Source organism: Camelus ferus, chromosome 2 (assembly GCF_009834535.1).
Source record: "Camelus ferus isolate YT-003-E chromosome 2, BCGSAC_Cfer_1.0, whole genome shotgun sequence".
NCBI lineage: Eukaryota > Metazoa > Chordata > Mammalia > Artiodactyla > Camelidae > Camelus > Camelus ferus.
The window spans coordinates 111,583,569-111,602,902 of NC_045697.1; the positions used below are offsets into that span (position 1 = coordinate 111,583,569).

Sequence of the window (19,334 nt, forward strand, 5' to 3'; positions counted from 1 at the left end):
ACTGCAGCCACCCCTCCTCCCACCCCTGAGGGAATTCAGGATGGGGAAAAAAAAAACCCACAGGACACTGGCCCAAGTTAGTTAAGGTGCACATCAAAGGAATGATTTCAATGAGCCCAGACTCTTGCATCTTCCCATACGTAAAAAAGTGCTAAATTCAACAACTTGAGATGTCTGGTTTTTCTTTAATTAACAGTAATCTTTTGATGTTCTGACTACCTGGGTTTTTTTGTTTGTTTGTTTGTTTGTTTGTTTTTGCAAAAACTCCTATCCTGGCTCCTCCCTCAGAGTGATCTGAGAGGCTGTCTCCTGGGTTTAAGTCCTCAGCAAGTCTGTCAAATAAAACATAAATCTCAACTTTCAGGCTGTGCTTTTTTTTTTTTTTTTTCCAATAGACAATGCTTTTGAGCAGTTTCTGTTCCTTTCAAATTTCTACTCAAGACTAGAACACGGAGTCACCCCCTTCGGCCAAATGCAATGAGTTGGTGAAGAGAGCCCCCAGGTTCACAGTGCTCACTCCCAACCATGTCCGTGCTGCTGGGGTGCTGCATTCAGAGGCCCCGCCCTCAGGGAGGATGGGCTTCTCTGGCAGGAAACAGAACACAGATTACGTAAGATGCTGAAGGAATACAAGACAAAAGCCAATGAGTCAATGTCCAAAGCAACGGGCCTCCCACTGGAGTTCTGTTCCTATTTGTCATCTGTGGCAATTTCATCCTGAAGTCCTTTCCACCCCAGCATTTACTACTAAAGCCAGGTGCCCTTCTACATCACTGCCTGCTACCAAGTGGTGCGAGACCTCCCTCCTGATACCCACAGAACTAATTAAGCATTCAGGGGTCATAAATATGATCCTCTCTTGTGGAAAGAAATGGGGAAGCAGAAAAGAGAAGGGATGGCCTCTAAACCTAGGGGATTTAGGGAGAGTAAGAAGCAGCTTTGGACACATGTGTGTGGACAATGTAAAATGACCCAAGAAATAGAGAGACATAAGCAACTAAATGGGGAAAGAAAATTTCAATTAAAATCAAGGCCATCTACACAGACTTAGTAAACAATCTCATGGTTACCAGGGAAAGGGGCTGGGAGGGGATAAATTTGGGAGTTTGAGACTTACAAATGTTAGCCACTATATATAAAAATAGATTTTTTTTTTAAAGTTTCTTTTGTATAGCACAGGGAACTAAGTCCAATACCTTGTAATAAACTTTAATGGAAAAAAATATGAAAACAACATATGTATGTATATGCAGGACTGGGACACTGCACTGTACACCAGAGATTGACACATTATAATTGACTGTAGTTCAATAAAAAGGTAAATTAATAAATAAGATAAAATAAAATCAAGGCAGTCTAAAAATAATGTTGAGTGCTAACAGACACCTTAGCAAAAAGGTTTAGGTTTAGTTCTACATTCATTCGGTTTCAAAGATAAAAGCAGCATGAAAAACAATGCCACCATACCTCACCTTCACCATAATCAGCACTGCCTGGTAGAAAAAACACAATGGCCTCAAGATTTTTTGAAAGTTTCTTTTTCAAGTACAGTGCACTGTCAGTGACCATAAACTATCTGAAAAGCCTATAGGAATCCATAATTACACAAAATTCCTTTGCAGACACAAACCTTGGGAGGAGAGAAATAATAATGGTGATGTATATTTAACTGCATGCTTCCCTGGACGTTATCTCTGACAAGATCTCAGAAAGAAGCTGTTCTAAGAGCTAAAATACCTGAGAAACTATTGTGCTACTTTGGAGGGGGAACAGGTATTACGGAGGAAGAGAGAAAGTTAATGACAGGCTCCTGTTTTGTGCCTATACAGCAGGAAGACAAGGGACTGCGTTATGTGTCCGCTGCCGGAGCATGTTTGTTCTTTCAAGGAGAGGAAACTTAAAGAAAAGAGGGGACAAAAGCAGGGTCAAGGAACATGGGAATATAATTCTTCATCTGCATATAAAACACCTCCCTCTGTCCTACTCTCTCTGGATCTTGTAATTAGATGGGATCTGAAAGCTCTTTTGTGCCAAAAGTGAAGACACCTTGGTAATTCTCACTTGGACTTTAGAGAAGGCCCCTCTAATTCAACTCTAGGGCCAGACAAGTACAAAACCACGTACTGAGTTCTGAAGGAGTGAATGCACTCCTCAGGACTTAGCTATGACTTAGACAAAAACAAGTTAGACTTGACTTTACATATATGACTAAAATAATTGTCAGTCCTCTGCCGAACAGTCTAATATTACAGTTCTAAGGTGTTGCTAGAAGATGCACTGTGCTGATTCACACATCCCTTATGTGTCATTTTTAATAGTTTCTCTCCCCAGAAAACTGCATCTACTTTCAACAAATTCAATCTCTATCACATACTGCTTTAAAAATGCTTTAATCTTTATTTTTCATATTAATTTACAAAAATAGTAACAAAAACAAATGGCTTGCCATAGATTCTGTTCACAGTTTAGAAATTCTAGTTAACTACTAAGAATCAAAACACATATTAAAGAGAGTTTAAAGACTATTCAGAGCTCATTTTATTTGTTATGCGTTACTTTACTTACTCCCCTTTGCTGTGTCTATAGAGATTTATTTCTGATACTGAATTTTAAAAAGATGCCCAAGGATACTATAAAGAGTTTATCTTGTAACATTTTTGACTTCCTATAGTCCCTCTCGGGAGGAAGGTTTTTTCCTTGTGTTTTTGCTCATGCAGAACTCTGAAGCTAAACTGGGACATCCACACAGACATCGCCCCCTCACCTCCTCTCCCCACTTCTGCTGCTGCACCCCCGGGCTCCCACCACCTGCTGCCAACACCCCCGCAGCCGCCTCCTAACTCCTCCCTCCCTCCAGGCCGGACTCCGCACATCTGACTGTGGCACTCAAGAGCCTTCAGCTGCTCCAGGTCCAGGCATGCAGGCCCCTTCCATGTCCCACAGTGCTTCGCTATTCAGCCTCCTCTCTCCTACTTCTAGTCTTCTTTGTTTCTTGTCACTTTAAAAATTTTGTTATACATTTTGTAAAGGTTACACGCCATTTACGGCTATTATAAAATGATGGCTATCTCCCCTGTTGTACAATACATCCTCGTGGCCCATCTTAACACCCAGAAGTTGTACCTCCCACCTCCTCACCCCTGCACTGCCCTTCCCCCCTCACTTCTAGCCTTAAAAATACTTCAGGAAGGAACTTTCCACAGTTTTTTCCTACCTCGGTGCTCTGTCACGCTTCATCGTCTGTCTCCTTGTGTCCTCATTCCCCCGGACAACCCCCACATATTCTTCAAGATTCAGCTGGAACCTCTCTAGGTAGCCTTACTTGCTGATGACCCAAGACTGGGTTAGGCTCTCACCCAAGGGGATCTTTTACAAATCCACTCTGTCATAATAATACCTGATTCTCCCCACCTGGATCCCCCCAGCTCCCTGAGGACAGGCATGACTTCTGTCTTACCCACAGTGCCTGACATATAGTAGATACCCCATACGTACTGGCTGGACGAGTGAAAGATCAGAAGAATGAAAAGTAACACAAGTGCCAACTCAAAATGTAGCATCTTGACTTAGCACAGTAACACTTAAATTAGTCTTGAATATGGGTAGCCTAGCTCCAAAGGATTTGGATCAGCAAACATGTACTGAACACGCACTATTCATGCCGAGCAAAGGAAGCACTTCACTGGTGAACACTGCACCATCCCTACTTTTTTTTGACAAAAGAATGAAGTCCTCCAAACTGTAAAAGTTTATGGACATCTGTATGGATAGAAACATTTCCACCCCAAGGACCAGGACTCCTGAAGCCCAGCACAAACTGGTGACTTTATTTACCCATTCTGAAGTTCTAAACAGTGAACAGGTTTAGGAGGGCAAATCCTAAGATCATTTCAATAAAAATTTCATATGATTCCAATTTCAGTTATTATTTAGTACATAAAAATATCTGGAAAAAATTATAAAAATATAATATAGTAGCCTTTATAATATTCTGAAACCCTAAGAACTGAATGACAAATTTACAGCTACGTTTATAAAATTTTGTTCCATTACTCTTCAAGTTCCTTTGGTCATCTGCTCTACTCATTACTGTCCTTTCGTTTGTTATTAGTCTTAAGTCACAAAGAAGCCACCAACACACAGGTATCTTTATTCTGGCAAGCTGGCCTGAATGCCCCTGCCAGCCCCTGGCTATGGTGGCTTGGTACATAATTTCCCAACTCTTCACCTGATCTAAGGCAAACATGATAAATGCATTACCTGCCAGTTTGGGTCTAGTTTGAGTAACTTCTGGGAAAGGTCTCCCAGGTCTCAAAGAAAATAAGAGAGAGACAATGCCCCTCCCTCCTCGAGATGCCGGGTCCTCTCTGGTAGGCAACTTGCATTCAGGAAGGGAAGCAACCATAGGATAAAATTTTTACTGAGGACAGCAGGTAGCGAGACAGGAAGAGGTTCCCTGACGATCCGATCATGACTGGTGCCCAGCCTGTTTTGGAGTTATGAGAGAATATATTTCCTTGCTATTAAAACCAGTTAAGGGGTGTTTCCTGTTATATGCAGACTAACGCATTCTCAGTTACGCACTTTATGTGCAGTACTGCCCTGTTTAATGTCCTTCACAGGAGTCAGTGATAAGAGAAAACTATCTTTTCTTTATGTTTCCTCTCTGTCTAACCTTTCCTCCTCTCCCCAAAGCCTAGGATAATGCATAGCATACAGAAGATGCTCAACAAGTGCCCCTTGATGAAGGAAAGCATGAATCTTAGACAAATACAACATGCACACAACTTTTTAAAACTCTCACATCTTAATCAAATGATAATCCATCTTTTCCTTTTTTAATCTACCTTACTAAATCATGTTCAATATGACAAAAGAAAGTATTCCAAAAGCCCCCTTAGAAAAGAAGAGTAAAAATAAAAATTCAGTATTACCCACTAGATTTCAGATATTTTAGCCAGTGGCACCAAAGAAGCTGCCAATGTATTTAAGGAAAACGGCCACATTTGCAAACAAACAAGTCATTTAAAAACACAGGAACCCAATTCGACATATTCTTTCTCAAGTACAGTTAAACAACCTGGCCTTGATCTAAATTGGCCCATAACTCACAAAAAAGCCTGTGACTACATCACAGAATTACTTTTCACCGCCTTCTCTACCGTAAAACTTCAAACTACGATGAGTAACAGAATTCTTTTTTAGGTGATTTAATTTGAATAAAAAATTCACCTACAGCTTACAGGAGATGAAAAACAAGGGCCAGAAAGAACATCTGTAGAGCCGCACTTCCTAGCAGGTGAGTCACGGGGCACAGGAGTGCAGCGTGCCCTGTGCCACAGCAAACACTTGTGTTTACTGCTTATCACTGAGCAAGAAGACACAAACATCGCGGCATGACAGAGTGTGCCAAGGTCTACTTGTGGCCTGAACCATGTTGTTTATGACAGATAATATAACTATAACAGAGTTTTCAGACCAGGAAAACAGAAAGACACAACAGGCTCACAGCCCAGCAAATCTTAAATAAATACATGCACACTAAACCACCTAGACGAAACCTTCATATCTTCTTTACCTATTCTCTGCTGATCTGTAGACCATTTAGTGGATTCAAAAGAAGAAAATTACAAAGATTGCCAGAAAGGTAAACAGCTTCTCATGCTGAAGAACCATAAAGTCTAGCCTAACAAGCACATGAAAGATGCTCAACATCTTTCGTCATCTGGAGAAATGCAAATTAAAACTATAAGAGATGCCATTTCACACCCATTAGAATGACTACAATTGAAAGAAAAAACAAAAACAGAGAGTAACAAGTGTTGGCAAGGATGTGGCGAAATGGGAACTCACACGTGACTGTAGGAATGTAAAACAGTGTAGCCACAGTGTAGCCACTTGGGAAAATAGCATAGCAATTTTTAAAAATTTAAATATAAATTTATCATATGACCCAAGAATTCCACTCATAGGTATCTACCACCACGAGAAATAAAAACATTGGTCGACACAAAGAACTGCACAGGAATGTTCACAGCAGCATTATTCATAAGAGCCCCAAACTGTAAACAACCTAAATGATAAATGGATCAACTGATAAATGGATAGTCCAAATATGCCACGTTCACACAATGGAATCTATTCAGCAATGAAAAGGAACAAACTGATGATACACACTACAACATGGATGAACCTCAAAAATATTATGTGGGAGTAAAAATGTTGTAAAGTTGATTTACGGTGATGGTGGTACTACTCAGTAAATTTACTAAAAATCACTAAACTCTACAATGGGGAGATCCTATGTAAAATATGCCTCAATAAAGTTGTAAAAAAAAAAATCACACCTGAGGTACTCAATTCACGTTTATATGTGTCAGAAATTAACACAGTACCCCTATTTTGCATCTACCTTAGTGCACAGCAGTCTAAGATCTGACCTAGCACTCTCAGGCAGAAGCAGGATGAACTACAAGGACCCATCCATTAGTTAACTGAGATACCTAGGAATCCTTATAGAACCAAAACATCTTCAGGGCCTAATTCCCATCATTAGGCAAAACGCATTTATTCACAAATTGCATGTCAGCTAAAACATAAAGAGGTGAGAGCCATTAGAAAGAAATAAAAAAAAAAGAAGAGAGGAAAATTGAAATGTAGTTTAGATTATAAAGGAAATAGAGAAGAAAAATAAAGACATATTAAATAAGATCTCCTATCTCCAAGCATCCATGTCTCTGGATGTCTACGGCTCAAGTAGTTTGGAGACTCTCTAAGTGCTACCTCTTGAAGGGAAAGAAAACTAACCTTGACCTTGTCACTTTAAGTTAATCACTACTTTTTTTTTAATTTAATTTTTTTGAGTTATACTCAGTTTACAATGTTGTGTCAATTTCCAGTGTAGAGCTCAATTTTTCAAACATAAACATACATATATTCATTGTCACATTCTTTTTCACCATGAGCTATCACATTCTTTTTCACCAAGATCTTGTATATATTTCCCTGTGCTATACAGTATAAACTTGTTTATCTATTCTACATATACCTGTCAGTATCTACAAATTGCAAACTCCCAGTCTGTCCCTTCCCACCCCATTCCCCCCTGGCAACCACAAGTTTGTATTCTATGACTATGAGTCTGTTTCTGTTTTATATGTAAGTTCAATCACTACATTTTTCTAAATGTGGAAAATAAAATACAAACAAAAGTCTAATTTAAGACTTTTTCAATCTTTTATTCCTACAATATGAAGACATTTTGGAATTGAGGATTAAAAAAATAAGGATGACCATGATAATTACTGCCAACATTAATTAAACATTTTCCATGTGCCAAGTAAAGGGCTAAAATATTTACATATATAATCTCACTTCATCTATACAAAAGTCCTGAGAAGTAAGTAATATTATCATCCCCATTTTCCAGATGGGGAACTGAGGAGCAGACTGATGTGAATGACGATCCCAAAGACCCAGTCATTCCGACAAGGAAGCGGCAGTAACAGTGTCACCTGAAGGAAGGCTGCTTACAGGGTCAGCACTTTACTAGGGAATCTCTAAATTCCTAAAGCAAAATTAGGCCAAGACAAACCAGATCAAATGCTCTTTTTTGCAAACCTAGAGATTCTGGTTAGAAAAGTCTCCAGGAGTAATAAATAAGATGTAAACCGAGAGCGGAAGTGAACCCAGGACATAAAAATTGAACTAGCCCTACTTTATTAGTACTGATGTTTCAGATCAGCCTCAGCTAAAGGCACCTCCTCAAATCATTTGCCCACTTGGCTCACAGCCCTCTACAATCTCTCCTATGTTCTTGGTTATTCAACTCAGTTCAGCAACAGCAAGACTGCAACAGGCTGAAAGGTGAGGGGTCATCCACGTTGCTGCGAATGGCATTATTTCATTCTTTTTTATGGCTGAGCAGTATTCCATTGTATATACATATCACACCTTCTTTATTAATTCATCTGTTGATGGACATTTAGGTTGCTTCTACGTCTTGGCTATTGTAAATAGTGCTGTATGATCTTGGGGTGCATATACCTTTTTGAATTAGTTTTCTCCAGATATATGCCCAGGAGTGGGACTGCTGGATCATATGATAAATCTATTTTTAGTTTTTTAAGGAACCTCCATACTGTTTTCTACAGATGCTTCACCAATTTACATTCCCACCAACAGTGTAGGAGGGTTCCCTCTTCTCCATACCCTCTTCACTCTTTGTTATTTGTAGACTTTTGAATGATGGCCATTTCTGACTGGTGTGAGGTGATACCTTACTGCAGTTTTGATTTGCATTTCTCTAATAATTAGTGATATTGAGCATCTTTTCTTGTGCCTGTTGGCCACCTGTATGGCTCCTTTGAAAAAATGTCTATTTAGGTCTTCTGCCCATTTTTTGATTGGGTTGTTTGTGATTTTTGTTTGTTTGTTTGTTTGTTTGATTAAGCTGTATGAGTTGTTTGTATATTTTGGAAATTAATCCCTTGTCAGTTGTTTGCTAATATGTTCTCCCATTCCATAGGTGGTCTTTTCACTTTATGGTTTCCTTTGCTTTTTAGAAGCTTTTAAGTTTAATTATGTCCCATTTGTTCTTTTTTTTTTTTTAAATGGAACTTTTATTTCATTGGACATTGATATTTGGAAGTTTCTCTGGATCTAATGATGCTCTAACTAGTACAAATTAAAAAAATTTTTTTTTTCAGTGGAGGTACTGGGGATTGAACACAGGACTTTGTGCGTGCCAAGCGTGCGCTCTACCACTCGAGCTATACCCTCCCCACTCACCCCAATTTGCTCATTTTTGCTTTTATTTCCATTACTCTAGTAGATGGATCAAAAAAAAAATATTGCTGTGATTTATATCAAAGAGTGTTCTGCCTATATTTTCCTCTAGGAGTTTTATAGTATCCAGCCTTACATTTAGGTCTTTAATTCATTTTGAGTTTATTTTTGTATATGGTGTTAGAGAATGTTCTAATTTCATTCTTTTACATGTAGCTGTCCAGTTTTCCCAGCACCACTTACTGAAGAGACTGTCTTTTTGCCATTATATATTCTTGTCTCCTTTGTTGTAGATTAATTGAGCATAAGGTTTATTTCTGGGCTTTCTGTCCTGGTCACAGATTTATGTGTCTGTTTTTGTGCCAGTACTATACTGTTTTGATTACTGTAGCTTTGTAGTATAGTCTCAAGTCTGGGAGTGTGAGTCCTTCAGCTCTGTTCTTCTTTCTCAGGATTAAAACATTCTGGCTCCTTTGTGTTTGTATACAAATATTAAAATTTTGTGTTCCAGTTCTTCGAAAAATGCCATTGGTAATTTGATAGGGGTTGCACTGACTCTGTAAATTGTCTTGGGTGTATGGTCATTGTAACAGTACTGATTCTTCCAACACAGTAGGTATATCTTTCCATCTGTTTGTGTTGTCTTCAGTTTCTTCCTTTAGTGTCTTTTCCCAGTACAGGTCTTTAGCCTCCCATGTTAGGTTTATTCCTAGGTATTTTATTCTTTTTGATGTGATGGTAAATGGGACTGTTTCCTTTGTTTCTTTTTTTGGTATTTCATTGCTAGTATGTAGAAATACAACAGATTTCCGTATATTGATTTTTGTATCCTGCAATTTTACTGAATTCACTGATGTGCTCTAGTAGTTTTCTCTAGTGTCTTTAGTATAACAAATCTTTCCAATTCCTGCTTTCATTTTCCCAGAAGTAGAATTGCTGGATCATATGGTAGTTCTATTTTTAATTTTTATATAAACTTCTATACTATTTGCCATACTGGCTGTACCAGGTTACAATCCCATTAACAGTGCACAAGGGTTCCCTTTTCTTTACCTTCTCACCAATTCTTGTTATTTGTTGTCTTCTTGAAAATAGCTATTCAAGAAGTATCTCATAGTGGTTTTGATTTGCATTTCCGTGATGACTAGTGATGCTATCTTTTCATGTGTCTGTTGGCTATTTGTATGCCTTCTTTGGAAAAATCTCTGTACAAGTTTTCTGCCCATATTTTAATGGTTTTTCTTTTTGATATTGAGTTGTATGAGTTCTTTGTATATTTTGCATATTTTGGATATTATCCTTTATTGGCTATTTCACTAGCAAAAAATCTTCTAAAATTTGGTAAGCTGTCTCTGTTGATAGTTTCTTTCTCTATGCAAAATCTTTTTAGTTTGATGTAATCCCATTTGTTAATTTTTGCTTTTGTTGCCTCAGGTGAAAGAGGCAAAAAGTATTGCTAAGACCGATGTCAAAGAATATGTTGCCTATATTTTCTTCTAGGAGTTTTATGGTTTCAGGTCTTACATTTAAGTCTTTAATCCATTTTGAGTTTATTTTTCTGTGTGGTGTTTGAAAGTAGTCCAATTTGATTCGTTTGCTTGTAACTGTCCACTTTTCCCAGCATCGTTTATTGAAGAGACAGTCTATTCCCCTTGTATAGTCTTGCCTCCTTTGCTGGAGATTAACTGCCCATATAAGTTTGGATTTATTTCTGGGCTGTCTATTTTGTTACACTGATCTCTCTGTTTTTGTGTCAGTACTGTACTATTTTGATTACTGTACTTTCTAGTATAATTTGAAACCAGGGGGCACGAGTCCCCCAGATTTCTCCCCTTTCTCAAGATTGCCTTGGCTCTTCGGGGTTTTTTGTGTTTCCATACAAATTTTAGAATTATTCTAGTTCTGTGAAAAATATCACAGGTATTTTTATAAGGACTGCATTGAATCTGTAGATTGTGCCTTAGGGTTAATGGTCATTTTAACAGTATTCAATCCATGAGGGCAATGTATTTTTCCATTTGTTTCTGTCATATTTAATTTCTTTCATCAGTGTCTTACAGAGTACAGGTCTTTTACCTCTTTGGTTAGATTTATTCCTAGATATTTTACCCTTTTGATGAAAGTGTAAATGGATGGACCTAGAGATTATCATGCTAAGTGAAATAAGTCACACAGAGAAAGACAAATATATGATATCACTATGTGTGGAATCTAAAAAAAGGATACAAACGAACATTTACAAACCAAAAATAGACTCACAGACATAGAAAATAGACTAATGGTTACTAAACGAAAAGAGGAGGAGGGATAAATTAGGAGTTTGGGATTAACATATACACACTACTACATATAAAATATATAAACAACAAAGACCTACTGTATAGCACAGGGAACTTTATTTAGCATCTTGTAATAACCTATAATGGAAAAGAATCTGAAAAATATATATATACTTATATAGATATGTATAACTGAATCATTACTGCGCATCTGAAACTAACACATTGTAAATCAACTATATTTCAATAAAAAAGAAAAAAGATGTTTTTATAAATATATATAAAAGGACTATTACTATGCATAAAAAAGAATGAAATCTTGTCATGTGCAACAACATGGATGGATCTAGAGGGAATCACGCTAAGTGAAATAAGTCAGAGAATACAAATATCACATAATCTCATGCGTGAAATCCAAAAAATAAAGAAAACAAAATGAAAACAGACTCAACAGATACAGAGAACAAACAGGTGGTTGACAGAGAGGAGTATAGCTGAGGGTGGATGAATGAGTTAAATAATTAAGCGGTACAAACCTCCAGCTATAAAATAAAGAAGCCGTGGGGATGTAATACTTAGTATGAGGAATGTGGTCAGTAATACTAGAGTAACCTTGTACGGGATCAGGTGGTTAATGGACTTATCATGGTGGTTATTTCATGAAGTATGCAAATATCAAATCATTATACAGTGCTCCTGAAACATAATACTGTACATCAATTATATTTCAATAAAAAAGGGAAAAATGAATTTAAAGACATTCAGTGTGACAGGTCAAAGTAATTTTTTTCCAGAAATATTAAAATCAGTCTATGTATTTTTATAGTTGGCTAAGTATCTACCCTATTTTCTTATATTTCTGAATCAGAACATCTCTCTGTTCACTATAAACACTGGATGAGGTAAATGTAAAAATAATTTGAAAAAATGTAAAATAGTAAAAGCAATTTTCTTTCGCCAAAATAAGAAACTGCCAAAAGCTATTATAAAATGGCAAGAAGGTAAATTTAGCCAATATATGTAAATATAAATATAAAGGGGGGAAACTGAGCATAAAATTGTATTTGTAAGTAATGGACACATACATACAACATGATTACAACGAAAACAAAGATGAGTAATCTGAAACAAAGCAAGAGCATTTTCTTCTATTACAATGCTTAATTTCATAAAAGTAAAATATCAGTAAGAAAATGTGGAAAGAAAAGCCCAGATCTACATACATTTTGAAAACATCCATAACGAAAACATTTCATACCTGTAAACATGGCGTGAAAGTAAGGACTACAGGCGGCCAGCACCACTCTGTGAGCAGAGATTTCCATGTCTTCAGCCACAATCGTGACATCACACAACAAATTCTGACTGTTACAAAAGAGAGAGAGGAAAAGTTTTAATGATAACAATAGTAACTGTATAACATCCTACATAACAATTTTTCTGTAAAAGCCCAATTTTCTGAAGTTGAGACTAACTTTAAAAAACTGCCATCCTTAAGAACAGGATTCCCAAACATGCAGCACACAGAAGACTGCTGTGACACAGACCCACATGCCTTGGCCCTCACTCAGTCTTGCCTTTGTTTAACAGAGAAATTTTTCCCAACTTGATTTCTGATTCCTCAACCTAATGAAAATTACTGGCAGCGAACCATCAGTGGAGTGTAAAAGGGAAGGTTGTTTGCATTAAAAACATTAGCAGAAGTGGCAGATGGCAGTGTGACACTAAGACGAAGACAAGATAAATCATATAGAAAATAAATTCTGTCTAAGTATCAAAAATATGCACGTATGTAAAATGACCTGGGTCATGAAGCAAAGGTAAAATTACATTCACCTGCTGCTTAAAAGGCATTTGAGCATTTGAAGTTTAACTTAATCAGAAGGTTTTCCCAGTGCAAAATATCACTCAGAACCAGAAAATATTACCATATATAATATTAAAAAGCATTTTGTTACCTTAAAACAATTACTCAGCAAACATAATCACACCTCTAGTTCTAAAATGTCCATTTTAATTCATTGAAAGACATGCAGTGAACACCTTTCCCATGTTACAGAGGTCAGATGAGACTTTCCAGCTAAATAAGAATGTCAGAGTATCCTTTTGGCTTTTGAGAAAAGGTTGCTGAGGTTAATTCCAGAACGAGGAAGAGGGCTCCACTTTAACACCAACCTTACTGGTAATCATGTCATTAATGACTGAAAAAGATGTGATGAACCCAAAGTCCTTTCCGCACCTCAAATATCTGCACACTGAATTTAAGTGTATAGTGTCACAGGTCACGCAGTACTCCTCCTCCACTATTCTGCCTTATTCCCACGAGGGTGGCTGCAGGCTTCTGTAATTTCTAGTAGCTTATAAGCAACATTTTCACCGGGGCTTAACCCAGTTCTTGAGTGTTCCACTTTCCCACGATGCTTACAGACTTGTTCCTGCAGAGCTCACACAAAACTCCTGGAGATTCTATCAGCACACACCTTCCCTTCAGTCTAGGAGAAGCTGTAAGAAAAGGGGCCAGCGCAGCCCTGGTGAGGCGTGCATCCCGGGGCCCCGCTGGGTGATGCGCACGCTGTGCCCTGTAGGCTGAAGCATAGGTCACGGTGCTGTGGGAGACATCAGGCACGTCGCGTGTTAGACTCCTAACAGGTGGCACGCCACTCAGCTGTCATTCCTCCAGACCGGTGCGGAAAACTGGCAAAGTCCACCGTGTGCTCTGAGCATCTAAAACCGCTCTGCAATTCAATGGATTCCACAGGTTCACAAGTAACCAGGGGGCAGGTGGTGGTGTTTTCAGGAAGATGTTATGCAGGAGCGCTCCCTGGTGTCTTATTCCACCTAGACCCTACCATAACCTTAGGAGGTACATGTTTTTGTGATTTTTACCCTTAAAACTTAGAGCTGGCGAAACTAAAGTAAAGATGAATGAGCAGGCTGAAGTCACCACTAGTGGCAATGCCAGGATTCAAATCCCTGGAGTCTGGCTCCAGGGCCTCTTACACTACACAAACCACCTAAAGCTGCATGGTTTTAAGGCTTTGTTAAAGCTTAAATAAAACAGGGAATAGAAAGTATAAATTATAAACCACATCAACTTATTATCTGACATGCTGTATACTAGAAATTCTATTTTTAAGTTCTATATATAGCTTATAAAAGGCCCAGTGTTAGTGGGTTTTTAGAACTACCTCTACAAGGATAGCTAGAAAAATCAAATTCAACAAAGCACTGCAAGATCACCTGTGCCCTTAAGGAGACTAGCACAAAGGACTGACAATGCAGAGATTACAGGACAAAGTGGAAAGCACCAGAGTGAAGATGCCAGGGGGGACAGGGGACACCTGAGGCAGACTGGGGGTCAGAAAGGGCTTCCTGCAGCTAGTGACCTGACCCAGCCACTGAGTTCTAAACACAAGTAAGCGTTAGCTGGATGGAGAAGGAGCAAGAGAACCCACAGAGAGAACAGCACGTGGGGCTGGGCAGAGACCTGACGCAGCAGACACAACGGGGAGGGTGGAGCACGAAGCGTGCGGGAGAAGGAGAGCGGGGCGCTCGGGGTCAGCAGGGCCAGCCAGGCTGCCCATGGTGACCAGGGCGTCTGGACACAACTCAGACATAAGCCGAGCGCATCTTTACATTTGTTCTCCTTTTGTCAGTGAACCCTTCCTAGTGCTCTAGTTTCCAGATGGAACTTATGTGGAATTTATACTTGAACAGCTCAAAAATCACATAATTAATTACATTCAGCTTCAATTACAATTACTCATTGATCCAAACCTCCTAGCAGAACACCTGCTGGCTGTCACAGAATTCTTTTGGCCTTACTGGTTTATTAACCGATGTTAGTTACGAAGAAAGTAAAAACACTGCCAAACCAGTACACAGCCACGCCCTAGGTTAAGTCACATGGAGTCTGAGGCCACGCTACAGAACAAGGATATACTGAGTATTAGTGCCCAATTTTTTTTCTTTTTCTCTCCAGCAATAACATATTTTAAAACAGCACTCACAGACAGGAGAGATCTGATCAACCTTCTTATCTTTCAGCCAGTGTGTGTTTGCCGAGTTTGGCCCTTACCTCTCCCTTCCAAGTGTACATGCTTATAAGAATTTGAGAGACTCTGGGTAAGGAGAAGAGGGCTACAAATAAAATCCGGTGATAAAAATAACAGAAATTTGTTTTAGTAGCCCATACCCAAAGTCTGCATGGTGAGTTTATGTTCCTATTATGTGAAATCTAACGATGGAATTACTGTAGAAGGAAAAGGTTTTCAGAGTAATAAAACAAAGTGGGTGTTTAGCAAAATCTGCATTTATTCACTCATTCATCAAATATTTAACTGTTTATAAAGTCCTGGGCACCAAGGACTATGTCAGCTGACCACAACAAACAAGGTAACAGCAAGGAGTGTATGGTGGAGCTGGGGAGACAAGCTGACAAGTAATTACAAAATGAAAAGATAACTATCAGGGCAAGGGTGCGGTGTCTGGGTACACGGAAGACAGGCCAAACCCAGACATATAGGAAAGCTTTGGAAAGGAAACTGCTTCTAAGCTCAAGTCTGGGAAAAAAAAAAAACCAGGAGTTACACAGGCCTTACGTAAAACTCAAACGGCTCAGAAAAAAGGTAAGCACTCAGCTCCTAAATGAAACATGAAAATTGGTCTTTCTCAGGGCAAAAACTGCCTTGAAAATGAATCAGCCTAAACATACCAAGACAGCTTTTGGTTTTCTGATATCAAATGAATGAATTCCTAAGACTAGAACACCCTATCACTGCTGTATGTATAGTAGCCTCCCTTATCCACGGGGGACATACTCCAAGATCTCCAGTGGATCCCTGAGAGTGCAGATGATTCCAAATCCTATATAAACCATGTTTTTTCCTATACGCAGATACACATAATAAAGATTAATTTACACATTAAGCACAGTAAGAGATTAACAACAGTAACTAATAATAAAACATAACAATTATAACTATTCTGTAATAAGTTATGTAAATATGGTCTCTCTCAAAATAACTTACTGTATAATGCTTTTTCCATCTTAACTAAGCAATTATCATGCTCTGTGGCTGTAACTTCTGCAGTTTGAGGTGTGACATCAACACTAGCACGAAATTTCGTTTCCTTTCTTCACAATTTCACAGATAGAAGATTTGTTCTTACTGTAGATCTTAGCAACCTCAGCATATGATTTTTTTTCTTATTAAGTTGGGAACATTCACACTTTTTACTTAAAGGAAGCACGTTGCAGCTTCTCTCTGGCATATCTTAATTGCCAGCATCACTTTTCTTGCACTTTGGGGCCATTATGAAGTCAAATAAGGGTTGCTTGAATACAAGCACTATGATACTGCAACAGTCGACCCGATGACTGAGGGGGCTACCGAGTGACTGTCACTGGGACCCACTGGACAAGAAAGGATGATTCACATCTCGAGCAAGACGGAGCAGGACAGTGAGATTTCATCATTACTCAGAATGGTGCTCAATTTAAAATTTATGAATTGTTTATTTCTGGAATTTTTCCACTTAGTATTTTCAGACTATGGTCGACCACAGTAACTGAAACCTTGGATGAGGGGGTGCTACTTTATTACATCTTCTTAGAGTAAAATGTACCATCAGGCTCTGAGATATCAAAATTAGTTGGTAGTTTCATGAAACAAGACTTTGCTACTGGAAGTTGGGGGGGGGGGTGGCAAGGTTACATGGCATCTGTCCCCTTTCTTCCCGAGGTGCCAGGCCGAGTGAGACAAGCTTTCACCAGAGTCCCCAGGGCAAACACAAGCCACAGCCAAGGAATGTGCTCAAAGGCATATTGGGAAAAGCATCAGGGATTAGGACACAGGAACAAGAGCAAGACATCAAAAGAAGTTAGGCAAGAGGTCAGAAGCCCAGAAGTTAAAACCTGGTGAGGACACAGGGGGAGCCAGGCTGCTCAGCTGCATCATTGGGCGCTGGCTGCTCAGCATGAAGAGAGGTGGGGCAGGGACAATTGTCTTAACTGTGAAAGGCTTCCTGATTGCTGACTTAAATCCATCATTTAACCAAACTTCCTATAACTGATAATGTCCTTTAACAGACAAGGAAGATACAACCCAGCTAAAATGTCAATCATCTTGAAGAGCAACATATAACATGGGTCACCACCACCTTTCTTCTTTTTCTTCTTAAAACGGTGATGGTTTGAACTTCTGTGGCAGTTAGGCACAGGAAAGCTTAGCTGTTGGGCTTAAGATCCACCACCACAGTAAGAGTCCTGAAGCACAGCACAGCCCCTTCAACAGAGCTGCAGCTGCTGAGACTTTCCAACAGGAAGCAGGAAAGGGTGACAGTCAACTTGGAACCTGGAGGCTCAGAGGAATACCTAATACAGTCAGTGATTTAGAAACTGCCTTAAACTAGAAAAGAGTCCCAGAATATAGAGAATTCATCATCCTTTTCAGATAGAAGCAAGAGAGCAGAATGACAGTGAAAAGTGACAGAACAGCCACAAGAAGATGTGGGTGGAGGCCCATTAGTGAGTATTTGTCAAGAAGGGAAGGTGACGACAACTCCAGATTTGAGGACTTGTAAGGACACTTGGTCACAGTTGAGAGGAGATGAAAAGAATAATTAGAAATAAAGCGAAAGAAGAGATCAGCGACAGGGAACAGATGTGGGGAGAGTGAGTGGAGAGATGAGGAAGTAAAGGGATGTCCGAGGGGGACAGTAAGGCAGAAGTGAGTTTCTGAACATGCGTGAGAAAAGCTTGACTACACGTAAAAAATGCAGAATATGCATAAAGAAAACTTTCTCATTAAAGGTTTTTCTTTTTTAAACTTGGTGAAATAAAATGAGGCAGATACTCCTAGTTACAATAATTGGAAAAAAAAAAAAACAAACCCAGGTAAGATCTTCCATTTCTGACTCAAGAGGGGATGCTGAAGCCAAACCCTGAAGTGGCTCGGCGTCCCCCACGTGGTGGGCACTTAGCAATGCAGGGCAACAGAAGACACTGAAGCAAGCTCGTTCCCTACCATCCACTCTTCACATCCTTGAGATGTTTAATGATTCTATCCGAGCTCAATAAACACCCCTTGATAAGAAATCTATCACAAGTGCTTAAGATACACTATAGAATATTACCAGTTAAATTTAGACTGTGAGCTTCAAAATTTTGTCTCTTAAACTTTCTTAAATAAACACATTTGCTTGATTTGGGAGCTATTCCCCACTGTTCTGTCCTTTAAGGAATGCTTTATATTCTACTTTAGTACAACATGAAAACTAAAGAAACTGACAATGCTTTGCCATAGGAAAAAACATTTATTTTTATGTATCTATGTTTTTATATTTATATACATACATACACACACACATATATGTGATAAAAAAAATTCACACCTTATGTAATTTCCTAAATCTCTTTCAAAAACAGCAATATAAAGCTATGAAGGGACAGGTAGTCTCACTTCAGTTTGTTGTTTAATGCACTTGCCATCAAAGCAACAAAGCACAAGTAACCAGAGTCACAACTCAAAAGGTTTCATGGATGCTCAACAGGTATAATCCTGGTAGTGGCATGGACCCACAATGTCTGAAAGCCCTGAGGGGCAAAATACAATAAGCACTCCCTTAAGGAGCTTCAGGCTCTTTTGTTTAAATTACCTTCTGGAGTGTAAGAACTGCTGTTATAACTAACAACTAAATATTTATGGCTTCCATGTGATATATAGGCAAACATTCAAATTGCTTCATGTGATTTATGCTTCCTAAAAACTTTCAAATCCTAAATGTAACTTAATGATCAAAATTACCTTCCTTCCAGATAAATAATAGCTTGGCCCCCACTAATACTCATGAAATTTGTAAAACTCAAGTCCAGTCTTACCCCATATTCTCGTCACTTGGGTTTTTTTTTTAATTTATTTTAAAGTCAAATTGTGAAATTAGACAGCTCCTTTTCTGATCATCTCAAAAAGCTCACAGTGTAACGTCCTCAATCAAACATGTGTTCAGGGTACAACTTGCCACTCTCTCTGCCCCACAGGCCCAATACAGAGTGCTGCGTGTAACAAGCACTCTAGAAAGGACTATCGTTTTGATTCTGAAAATGTCAGTGCCCTGCTAAGCCACGCCTGAGAAGTGTACAGAACTTAATCCCCGTCAGAGATGTGTACTAGACTCGCCTTTCACTATACCGCCTGTCTGTTTCTCCGACATCATTAGTCATAAAATGTTATGCTTGTTCTCAAAAGTCCCCACTGATTCCCAATG

The 19,334-nt window shown here is 38.9% G+C and overlaps 1 protein-coding gene across 2 annotated transcripts in view; it reads right to left on the minus strand.

The window, feature by feature from the left end:
• Positions 1–19,334, minus strand: part of KLHL2 (kelch like family member 2) — a 113,519-nt gene that overhangs the window by 73,760 nt on the left and 20,425 nt on the right. The window contains exon 3 of one of the 2 annotated variants that reach the window (XM_032465504.1): positions 12,325–12,431. In XM_032465504.1, the coding sequence (XP_032321395.1) occupies positions 12,325–12,431 (107 nt within the window). Of the gene's footprint in view, positions 1–12,324; positions 12,432–19,334 lie in introns of those variants that run through there. The other variant, XM_032465514.1, reaches the window with a different exon arrangement.